This window comes from Centruroides sculpturatus, unplaced genomic scaffold, assembly GCF_000671375.1.
Source record: "Centruroides sculpturatus isolate CEXI.00-Female unplaced genomic scaffold, Cexi_2.0 scaffold112, whole genome shotgun sequence".
Lineage (NCBI taxonomy): Eukaryota > Metazoa > Arthropoda > Arachnida > Scorpiones > Buthidae > Centruroides > Centruroides sculpturatus.
The window spans coordinates 426,268-438,789 of NW_019384367.1; the positions used below are offsets into that span (position 1 = coordinate 426,268).

The following is a 12,522-nucleotide window of genomic DNA, read 5'->3' on the forward strand; positions in this document are numbered from 1 at the left end:
ATAAAAAACGACAGTATTTGTTTGTTTATTTTTCTTTAAGAAAATTCGTTTATTTTATTTTCGCATTAAAATAAATTATTGGAACTTTTCTTTTACGGACAATTCACGCGAGTTTTTTTCCCTCCTCCTCCGCGTTTCTTTTCTGGTGCGCGAATTAGATTGGAAATTGCATATATTTACTCCATTTAAAACGACTTTAACGTAATAATTAGATCATTAAATACGAATCGAGACTGATTTATCGCGCAATTATCTACAAATGGCGATTCCCAAAAGATTGAATTTCTCGATCACGTGATCGGCCCGAATGTACATTCTTCCACCGATAATGTACCATCTACCGGTGGCTTTTTTAATTAATCGGGAGAAATGATCGATGATCGAATTTTGAAACCTGACGTTTTTTTAAAGAAGAGAAGGAATTTATTTTGTCATTTCATTTAAATTAAGCCTATTATAAATCAATTACGTTATTTATGTAACCAATAAGGCAATAATGAGAAAATTAGTTGTTCCATTAAACGTCAGATGGCATTAGTTAGGGGGGAAAGATATTTATGACGCGGTGTCTTAATATAATTAACCTTTTTTATATCGTTTTTAATTAATTTATAATTTTTAAAAATATGATCCGTTAATTAAGATGATCCCGATGCAATATTTTAATCACAAACAATCATAACTGTTTTGAACGTGAGTGGCGCTTAATATCTCTTAATAAAACGTCATTTCCGTATGTATAAATACCATTAGTATTACATCATATCCGCTTATAAAAAATTAGAATCAGAAACAGATCGAAAATATTCCTTTTTATTTTGAATAAACAACAGGGCAATTAACAACATATCTCCAGTGCCATGTTATAATATATATATATATTTATTTATATAATATTTATACTGTATATAGTATATTAATAATATCTTTTTTTTTTAATATCACACGATTGTTTTGATCAGTTTTTTCCCCCTCAATTCAAAATCAGATATCTCTAAATCATATCTTAGATCTAAAAAAGGGATGAAAATAAATCACACACACAAATATATATAATACAGTATATACTGGCTAAAATTGCAAGATAATGGGCATTCTATCAGTAGGTAAGATATTTTATCAAAAAATTGCATCATTAATGATGTGCATAGTAATAATACTTCTTCCTCTATCGCATGGATTTATGGTTTTTTTTTTAAATGTATTTTCTGGCACCAAATTTCCTCAGACACAAATACACAAAGAGAGACGATAGATAAATATTTAGAAGAGAGAATAGTATCTAAGCCCCCTTATTTATATAATGGCAGTTAAAAGGGCAAATACTATATTAGCAAGAATGATGCTAAATCCTAATTCTAAAAGTAATCCCTATCGACAGTTCAATGGACAATTAACCTCATTTACAAACTATTAGAACGGAAGGTATTTATTTTATTATTATTATTATTATTATTTAAATTTTTTTGATTTTTCTGCGTTACTAGTGCACACTTCTGGAAAGAAAATATTATTATTTATCCTCTTTTAAAAAAATTACATTCTTTTCTATACAGTATATATATCTGGAGACCATCTTTTATATAGTTCTTAAACAGTTAAATTTACACAATTTGAATCACAGTATATGAAGAATATTTTCTTTAAAATTATTAATTTTTAATCTACTTTCCTAAAATTTTCAAGGCATTTATCTATTTATATAATAATTATACTATTAACAACCAGTTTTTATACAGGGAAACTTGACCACAAATTTAAAATAATTTATACTTGTTTCTAATGTTGGTAAGATGGTCTCCTGTATAGCTAAATCTTTTTTTTCTATATTCAATTCTATGGGAGGTAACTAAAGCAGGAAATAATAATAATGAAAAGTATAAACAATAACACATTCAAAACTAAGAATTTCTCTCTAAGAAATGATCTAGATCCCAGATTAGTGGAAACATTTCAAAATCTAAAAACCAAACTAATGTTTTTAAGAGGTATAAATACTGGTCTCAATACTTTGTTAAGAATCTTATTATTGAGAATAATGGAACCGCATGGAAGTCAATTTGCAACACATCAATGTTGATTGTAGTTAGAAGTTGATTTGACCTATTAATGAACTAATGAATTCATGGTGGCTTAAGTAGAGTTTTTTGTATAAAAGCCAATTTTTCTTCTAATGCCTTTTTCTCTCTCAATACTTCCCTTAAGCGATTCAACAGTACCCTTTCCGATGCTTGCCAAAGGCAGATGATTTCTTCTTTGGTCATTGAATAAAGTCTTAATTCGTTGATTTCTTTGCTGCGCTGTTTTAAAGGCTTCTTATGTTTTTCATTAACGTATTCATCTCTATTAAAAGAAGTTTTTTTAAGAATTCTTAAGTCTTCTAAAGACGACACGCGACACTTTTTACGTATTAATCGTGTCCTTTGAGGCTCTTCCGAATGAAGAGTGCTAAGATCTTCGAAACTGAAACTGAAACCGTGCCATTCCGAAGGAGAAGTATCGTTAGAAGTCGAGGAATTTGACGGAGTTAACAAATTGTCGTCGTACTCCAATGAATAGGAACTAACTATGTTACTTCTATATGCCTCTGCTACTATATTTCTCATTTTAGGCGAAGACTTGTGAACGTCCACTTGTTTGAGCTTCGGAATCGAATCGTTGTGATGTACAATGAGTGTGTCCCGATTATCTAAGATTTTGGGTTCAGTAGTGTGAGTCTGGATACCCAAACGTGGTTGTTGGTCCATTCGCGTGGCACCGATTTTTATTTCGTGTTGCTGCTGACGGACTCTGTATAAAAATAGAGCAAAATTAATTAAAACGCACGACATCTACAGTATAATAAATAATCCGTATAATAAAAAATTGAACGTACACTTTGCGTATTTCTTGAATCATCTCGAAAAACTGAGATTTGCTTTTTCTTCTCCTCGCTTCCTCCTTTGCTTTCTATAAAAGAATACGAGAAATTGTAGAAGCGATTGATACTCTGATGAAATTTTAATTAATTAAAAGCGATTGAACATACTCTTTTAACACTTTTTTGGAAGAGGCTGAAAATTTGTCCTTCTCTGAGATTTGTAGCAATTTCTTTGGCGGAGTGATGAGGAGATACTAATTCAACTGTATTGATAAAACGATACAATTTCTGTGGAAAAAAAGACAACTTAAATTGTTCATTGGTGCTGTAAAGAAAGAAAAAGAATAAAAGCTACCTTCTACTTTAAATATATAAAAAAAAAATCTTAGATATAATTAAAAATAACAAATAATACTTACTTGACTAAAAAACATCAGATTTAAATTTTTCCATATACATTCGTTAGGTTTTTCTCGAAGAATAGGCAAAGCATATTTGAAGACCATGTGTTCGATGAAGAGTATCAGAATTCCTACTAAATGCCCAACGCCCAACATAATAAAGACACCAGCCACAGCTCGAACTCCCAAGGGTTTTGGTTTGTTTAATCTGTGGACAGAGTCGTTGAAACATGGGACTCTTCCGTACCATTTTTTCTGTAATTGATCCAGATATCCGAATTCGTTATAACGAAGAATTAGGTTGGAAATATCATCCTGAAATAATTCTAAATTTAATTTGAATATTCTCAGAATAAGTTATTTATTTTAAAAATATTTAAAATTAAATTTAAACATGTAATTCTTTTCTAAGGTTTAAGGAATAACTGTTGAAAAAAATAAACTTCATATGTATTATATATTATCCCATGAGAATGTTTTCAATGAAAAAGATTAGGCAATGAGCAAGCAATTCGCAAAGAAAGTAAATCTGCTATTTATTTCCTGGACGTTAATTCTTCACGTAAGAAATAATGGTTAGAAGTTTAGTAAAGCCGGGATGAACCGTCAAAAGGACATCCTTCATTGTTTTTATTTTTTGAAGATTGATGAAGAATTGGAGGACAGTTTTTGTTTTGTCAGAATGATATATAAACACGAATCACACCAGCAACTTAAGAGGCTTATAGAAAGAATGCTGTTAAACCATATCTAAAAATAATCCCGAGTTTACTGCAACTGATTATATTTGTAATACTGTTTTCTTTTATGACTAGAATTAGTTTTTAAAATGCTCCTTAGATTACAGAAAAGCTGAATTATTCATTTTCCGTAATGATACAGATAAAACGGACTAAGTGTTTAAGAAAAATTCAAATTAAGAGAACCCCGCTTTTAGTAACGTAAGTAATTGGTTCCTACGAAAACGTCGTTAAGAGAGTCGTGGTAAGTCAAACTAATTATCCGTAGATCAACACTGGAGTTTATTTCTAAGAATAAAAACTTCAACTGACACTCAGAAATAAACTCGAACTATATTATACCATGCGACACAGGACGGCAGTCCCCCTCGGGTGAAACCACTCGTGTTTTTTCGGCTCACAGGAACCTTCGAACCTCTCGAGTGGCCACGTATTTAGAACTTTTACGAGTAAGGAATGGAGAAATTTTAGAGGGCACACTTACCATTAAACGACAAATATTTATTTTTCAAGTTTATAAGAATTTTACAAAGAGAATAGAATTAGTGGTAGAGTCTAATCCTAAAAGCGCGCCGAAATGAGAGAGAGAACGTTTACAGTTGCATACGTGGGTTGATAAATTTTTTCTCCTAAATAGTCTGCAGTCCGCAGTAATAAAGTCGGATGGTCAAGATTCGGTAAAAATATTGAGATTCGAGAAGATCGGTGGAGTACTGCGGGATAAACACACCTTGAAACCGGGCAGTCGAACTTTCCCTTGATCTTTGCCCTCTATTCCTATTTGGGATTATCCCCCCTGCTATTCAGATGACCAAATTTGGTAACGTTGTGCGAGGAGCTGGTAATTAGTCCAATCCCCGATTTTTGGTGAGAGTTCCTTCGATAAGTAGTAGTATTTTTTTTAATGTGTCGCCCACGAAGAAAGTGTTATCAATGGGAAAATCTTGCGAAGTTCCTCTGTTGAATTTGTGAAAATAAATTACTTCTCCCTTTGAGTTTTTTGAATGCAAATTAAATAAGACTAAGATCGTCGAAATTTCAAAAACTAGCCCTGGTTCTCACAATCATATACAAAAAAATATGGCGTAATTATTATAATTGCACTGGTAGTTGATCGCAGGTTCGTGCCTGACCAATAGGCTGGCTACATGGAGTTTTTCGGGTTTTATTTACGTCACCTAAATAGAGGATCAGTTTCTCATAGAAAGTCATTTTGGGAGTCATTCCTACTTGGCAGATCGCCCATGTGTTGAGTTGCCATATCCTATCAAACCAAACCAGGGAGATGTAAAACGAGTAAACGTTAAACTATACGCTATTACTAATAATAGAATATATGCATATTTTATGGTCAAATTGCCAATATTCAGTATCATTTCTGATAAATTTTTTCCGGTTTAGTTATACAAAGCTTTATAACGTTTTATTATGTTAACTTAAAATATAGTGTGTGCTACAACTAAAGAAAATTTGGATGGTCCTAATAGTACAAAAATAAAATCTGGAGAATATGATTCAGTTTAATCAAGTTGAGCTCGTTCTTATTACATGTAGGCCTATATTTATTATTAACAAACAAAAGTAGCCCGATCTCTCTTGACATTCCTTTATGAGATTCCCAGCAAAAGTGCTAAAGAAATGGTATAACAAGTAATTATTTCTATTCTGTTTAATAAATAATTAACGAAATTCTATTCGGTAGCATTTATTTTGAAAAATCGATTTTGTTAGAGGAAGTAGTGGTTACACTACAAAAAATTTCATTTTTACAAACCTACGTACAGATTATAGCCTATAGAAAAAGTCGAAGCTTTTGCCACGCTGTATCTGCCACACTGCGTTCTGAATTTTCTAGTTCACTATAGAAAAAAAATAGTCTTGGAAATCGAATTGATTTAAAAAAAATAATTTTATAATATAAATCTGTCATTGTTTTATTTTTGAAGTACAGTAATTTCAAAAGTTATAAAGTTATTTATTTGGTATATAAAAATATGCAGTTTCTTTTGCTTGAGATGCACTTCATTTGTTGTTTTAAAATTCCAGCTTTATAGTATTAATCATTGCTATTTAGTTTTTTTAAAAGCTAAAAATTATCTATCAGATTAATTTAACCCACTAAATAATATTGATGATAATAATAATAATATACTAGTGCAAGAAATCATCTCTACTAGAAAAATAGCGCATTATACAGTAGGAAAAACGGATATTTTTGTGGGTACTTTCGGCGCAAATCAATTTGGTCCACTAGAGGGGCCTTCCCAAAAAACAAAAAGTTTTATTGACCTTTGTCTTCCGTTGTTTTTCCCAACTGCGATCTGTCGTCACGTACGGACGTTCGTCCTTCAGTTATGTTAACAATTATTTGTGTATCACTTCTTTAATTAATTAAACGAAGATATATACTTTAACCACTGCAATGTGTATCGTCTGTCTGTCTCTCCGGTGATTCCCGATTAACAATCATTTTTGTCTGGAGTCATAATTTTAAGGAGTCCTCATATGATTTATCTGTTTATTTGAGGGAAAATAACACTTGATAAGTTAATTATTTCAAATAAAAGTATAAATTATATATTTTAATAAAAACATTAAATATAACATGGTATAGGTGTAAAAATATATGCTTCTTGGGGCCTCAGGCAAAATAAAAACACGCCAATGTTAGGCTTAGTAAATTCAAAAAATTGATTCGTAGAGTCAGAAACTATGTTTGTTTTTATTAAAAAAAAAGCGTAATTTTCATTAGAAATATCTAGCTTATGGAATTTAAATGATTAGGAAAATAATTTGAAAAAATCAAATTACGAGAATTAATTTAATGCCTGACAGTTATTTGTATGCATTTTAACTTAGATGATGATGACTGCAATAGAGAGAGTAATTAGGGTTTTGATATTTAATGTTCGGTAATAATAAAGAATCAAAAGAAAAGTGAATAAAAACTCGACACTTTCATTGCAAAAATCGAAAAGATTCGTGTAGTAAATTTTTACATTTACATGATGTTAAATGATCTTTTGTATAGCACGCACGTCCAGCATTAACAACCAACAAACAGCACCCTTATCATTAAATTATTTCGCATTTATATAAATACTGTAAGCGTTTTTACTACAAAATATGTATAGCGCATTAGATTTATTTTCATAAACAAAAATAAGATTAAAAGTAATAAATATTTTGTATGAAATTGAATTTTGTGTTTGTAATAATCAATAAAGGTATAACAATTATCTGGAGAGAAAAAGTGTTTGAAGTAGTTTTTAAATACTTGAGATCTGTCAGATGCAAAGAATATAATGACAAAAAGATTTTCCTTAATTGTAAAGTCATCCTCCTTAAAGGAAAACCTGTCAGTGGATCTATTGTTAAAATTTTCTATTGAGACAGCGACGTATCTTAGAACCAAAAGTTAATAAGAGTTACAAGAGTACTTCACTTGCAAGTTGTAGATATGCTAATGTTGTTTAAATATCAACGCAATCTACATTATAATTTTTTTAAATTTTTGCTTTGGATTGAAAACGTTTGTCATGTAATAAACATTTTACACGTTATTTTTGCAGGTTACCATACTATATAACTATATATACTATATACAGGTTGCATAATATATAAAAGATATAGAATAAACATAGATATATAATTGAAATAAATGTTAAACTGTAATGCATTTATATGTAAATATAGAAAAAGAAACTGAAATTACCTTTTAAAAATAGGAAATAAATTCATTTCAAATAAATCTGCTGACTTTTTTTTTTACTAAATTGTAAACTCGGATATTTCATTCATTAAAATGTTTCTATTCATTGATTGTTTTAAATAAATGGAATCGAAAATACAATATAAGTACTTGCAAATAAGTTAGATAAAAATATCTAGGAACAATGTTCACTTTTTCTGTGTTTTAAACTCAAACTACAGATTTTTAATCTTGTTAAAAGGGATACAACTATAAAAGTTCATAGAACAAGCGACTCAGACAGAAAAGATAATTATTCCAGGATTTTTTGTAATTATTTGTAAATAAAAATGTTTTCCAAGTTATTCTATTATAAGTATTAACTCAACGAAACAAAGACCAATAGAAAAGAAATGTATTTGAGATCAAATATTTAAAGACACATTTTATCTCTCAGTTTATTTCTAATTTTAATTCTTGCTTGTTCCTGAAATGTAACAAAATTAAGGAAAAATGTAGTTACTTAATATATAAACATCATTATTACTAATTTCAGTTTTAATTAGCGAATTTATATTTGAACAAAATGAAATTCAAAATAAAAGAGTTTTAGATTGTGATATATAATTTGGTGATTTTAAATATTTTAAGTTTCTCTCACAACTATAAAAAAACAAAAAAAAAATGTTTGTTAAATTAATATTTATAAAAATATTTTAAAAATTTCTCTCGAAATTTAAATATTGATTTAATGTGGTATTATTTCTCTGAAAGTACTGTACAGTAAATTCATGTTTTGCTAAATTCTATTTTACTTTCCCGATTCTGTTATAAGAGGGAAAGTATGGCGATCGTCAAAAAATGACCCCCAAGATTTTTACATTTTTGAACCCAGGGGATTTTGAAACGTCGAGAATGCAAAAAAAAAAATCTTCGGATTTTTTCTTCCTCTGTGTGTGTGTGTGGAGAGGCACGATTTTGTTCACCCTGTTTGATAACTCCTGTGCTTTTTGTCGAAAATTTCTGAAATTTTGTAGGGAAGTTTGTATATTGGGGGGGGGGTTGATGCTATTAAATTTTGGTGATTAAAGGTCGAGGGAGTGGGGGAGATAAAGGGAGTCGTGTCATATCTCGAGTGGAGTTGGACTAATGAAAATTTTACTCATTATTAGCATTTTTTATAAAATTCATCTTTACCCTGAAAATTAAGCTTTTTGTTATATTATAATAATTAAAACTATAAAAAGTTAGTTTTTTAATAACATATGATAAAAGATGGCGCCACCAAATCTTGCCGAGAAAGTAAAACAACTCGTTGCTGGATTTTTTTAAAACAAAATTGTCCATTTTTATGTTTTCCCTATAAAAAATTATTATAGCACATTTATAACTAATTTGTTTATATATAGGCCTATATGTATATATTAAATATATATTGTATATATTAAGTGTGTTGAGGCGCAAAAGTCATTTAACTAAGCTACTATATTGAGATGAGCTAAATCAGGTTTGAACAATTGCATTTTTATCTCAATAATAATAAAAATACAGTAGAGTATAAATAAAACTCGATTAGCTGACTTTTGCCACCTTGTTAAATTCACTAAGTATAATTTTTAATATTTTATGTATATTGTATTAATAAAATGCAACTTTCTTAATTTTATAAGCGATAGTTTTAATTTTTACGAGCCTTTTGATATATTAAAAATAATCATATAAAGTATTGTAATCGGCTTTTGAATACTGTACAGTACTTCCTAGTATTTCCTGAATGTAACAATGAGTTGTCCGGAATGCCTTGTAAGTTGGAATCTTTATAGTGTGGGACCCTCGAGGAATTTAAATATGTATTACATATGATTGTCAAAGGCCCCTATGCATATGCAAATAAAGCTCTGGTGAATACTAGAGCTTTATTTGCAGAGATTTGGAAAGACTCATAAATTTTGATTTGCTGAAAAGAATGCTCTTAATATTTAAATAACTCCCTAGTGTCGAAACGATTTTATAATTTGAAATTCTTTTAATGATTTCTAAAAATGATCTTATGCTCAAATATTCTCTCTCTCTCTCTCTCTCTTTTTCCAAATTATATAAATTACAATTTCATTTCAATTATTCTAAGAGATTACAACTAGAGATAAAAAACTACACGCTGAGTTTAAATTATCAACTTTTTAAACCATTTATTATATTTAGAACTGTTGTATAGCGGCCCAAAAGTCTGTTAACCGAGATTTACAGCTGTTCCAAACCAGCTCTTAAAATAATCTTAAAAATATACCTCGGTTAATTACCTTTTGGTTCACTTTATATAATTAAAACTATGTGTAAGTAAACGTGTGAAAATGCTGCTTAAAATTTGTTTCATATGTATTGAGAAGAGCATTACAGCGTTTGAAATAAATGTTTATATTCCACATATAAATTTTATAAAATTTAAGGAAATCGATAAAAGTTGTGAGTTAATTCTCAACTAAAGCTGAAATTTAATTAAAAATTTATTTTACAATTAAGAAAATTAAATAACAGCACAAATCTTGTCACATTTTATAAAATGCAGTTGAAATGACATCAGTTATATTCTGTTATTCAATACATTTAGTTGAGTCTATCACAGGAATTTTCCAAGAATTTGCAAATTCGTGTGTATATTGGGTAGCGCAAAACTCAGTTAACCGAGTGAATCGCTCGAACAAGCCATGAAATTATTTATATTCAAAAAAGTTATAATTTAATACAGTATATTGAAATGCTGTAGTTTGTGCGCCGAACAAAGAGGATTTCATTTTGAACAATTTTTATAAATAATAAAGTACAGGATGATTCAAAAATTTCACATTATTATTCAGTCACTGACAAATCACAGAATAGGACCTGAGTAGTTCCATTTAATTGAATGCATTCCTTCGACATGGTAAACGCATCTGATGTCATGTTTGCACAAGCATCACAATGCGTCCCTTCATGTATGTATTTTGCATTACTTACATTCGAACATCACAAAAATTTAGTCATTACAATAATCTTCTGTCTTTAGCTTTTATTTCTTATCAAACGTTTCTAATCCTTTCTTTCGTTCACCACCTCCCCCAGTCAAACTATTTTCCTTCAGATCGGCCTTCTTACAATCCTTTCATATTCTTATCGTCTACTCCTATTTCTGCTTCCACAAATATTGGTTTCCATATCCATAGTTATCTCTCATCATAATACAGCGCAACATTGCAAGCTCTTTCTAAAACCTATTTGATAATTTAGTCTTTGCAATGATTAACTGATTTTTTGGCCTTTTCATAGAAGAACTTGGCCTAAAATGACACATCCCAGGGAAAAAGCAAAAAAAGAAAAAGAAACTTTTTCCTTAGATAAGGTGCTTAATGGTTTATTGATATTACACTGAATAATACAAATAATACTAATAAAAAGAACTAAAAACTTCACACTGTTTTTAAGTAATAGATGTTTTATAAAAATACGTAATGATACGCTTGAACAAGTTTTTGCATAAATCACACGTAAAATTGTTTCTTCTTTTGGTGAGGTCTGTAAACTTATTATGAGCCCACAAAGAGTACTTCTTACATTTAAAGTATGTTTCTTTATGATTATAACGATTGTATTTCATCCCATAACTATCTCAGTGATTTCCTCTTGTATTTTCCTATCATAATCTAAAGCAGCGATTCCAAACTGGGGGTTTAGCGGTACGCAAAAAAAATTACAATGACGGATGTACTATAAGAATACTGTATTGTAAAAAATTTTCTTGATTTCCTTTTTTTTCCATCAAATTTCTTCGTGACGTCAAAATTTTGTAGTGGTTGTACTGCTTCTGAGCACTAAAGAATGGTAAATTCAAATGTATTTTGTAGCGTTTTACAAATATAACTACTGTACCGTTTTAGCACAATGTGCCATTTTAGGCCTGGTTCTCCTATATATATATAATATTCCGTTAAACGATTCCGTAAGATCTCGGGTACGAATTTCGAATAGAAAACTGTAAATATCAGGTTTCCCATCAGCAGTATATACCGAAATTTGAACTTTGCAATTAATATTATCCCCATAAACGGAAAAGCAAATTTGTTTGATGGTTTTGAAACTGATTAAAACTAAATTTAACACTTTGCAATTGAGAATACGCATCTGACAAACGTATTTTAATTAACTGTAAGACATTTAATTAACAATTCGACAAAGAATTATTTTAATATGCCAAAAAATTTCCATAAAATTGTAAATTTAGATGAAATTTAGTCGGTTTTTTGAATGTTATTTCATATTCGGAATTTTAAAAATGTAACGTATTATAAAAAAACGAGCAAACTTTAAAGTTATTCATACAAAACTTTAAAAAGTTTTTTGTATTAGAGATTTTTAATATAATAAATACGCTTGGAATGCTCTATTTTTATCATAATTATTTGTGGAATTTTTGTAATTGGATTAGAAAAATAAATTTGAAATGAATTAATCAATGGAAGTTATCTTTTAAATTAATTTAGTTAAAAAAAACTCAAAATGTTTCTGTTTGAAAATCAATTTGTTACAATAATTTCTTTGTCATTTTTTTAAATAAAAAAATAAGATAAATCTTACAAATCTATTCAAAGTTATATTTTAAAACTGTTGATAACGTAAGCAAAATTATTTCATGTAATGAAACAATTTGGGAAAAACTAAAATTGAAACTTTGTGTAAGAAATTTCATTAGAGAACAAAAGATTATATATAAATATACTTGAATTTTTCAATTTATTTTAGATTTATGCCAATATTCTTCACATTATGTACTGTACCTTGCCTTTTCTAAATCCGAAT

The 12,522-nt window shown here is 29.2% G+C and overlaps 1 protein-coding gene across 2 annotated transcripts in view; it reads right to left on the reverse strand.

Annotated features, from left to right (window-relative positions):
• Nucleotides 1-790: 790 nt before the first annotated feature.
• LOC111612881 (glutamate receptor ionotropic, NMDA 3A-like) overlaps nt 791-12,522 on the reverse strand; it is a 15,640-nt gene continuing 3,908 nt past the window's right edge. For both annotated transcript variants that reach the window (XM_023354173.1, XM_023354167.1), the window contains exons 4-7: nt 3,280-3,576; nt 3,029-3,148; nt 2,876-2,949; nt 791-2,790 (exon numbers count right to left, since the gene is read on the reverse strand). In XM_023354173.1, coding sequence (XP_023209941.1) covers nt 2,124-2,790; nt 2,876-2,949; nt 3,029-3,148; nt 3,280-3,576 — 1,158 coding nt within the window. In that variant the 3' untranslated portion in view covers nt 791-2,123. The remainder of the gene's footprint in view (nt 2,791-2,875; nt 2,950-3,028; nt 3,149-3,279; nt 3,577-12,522) is intronic.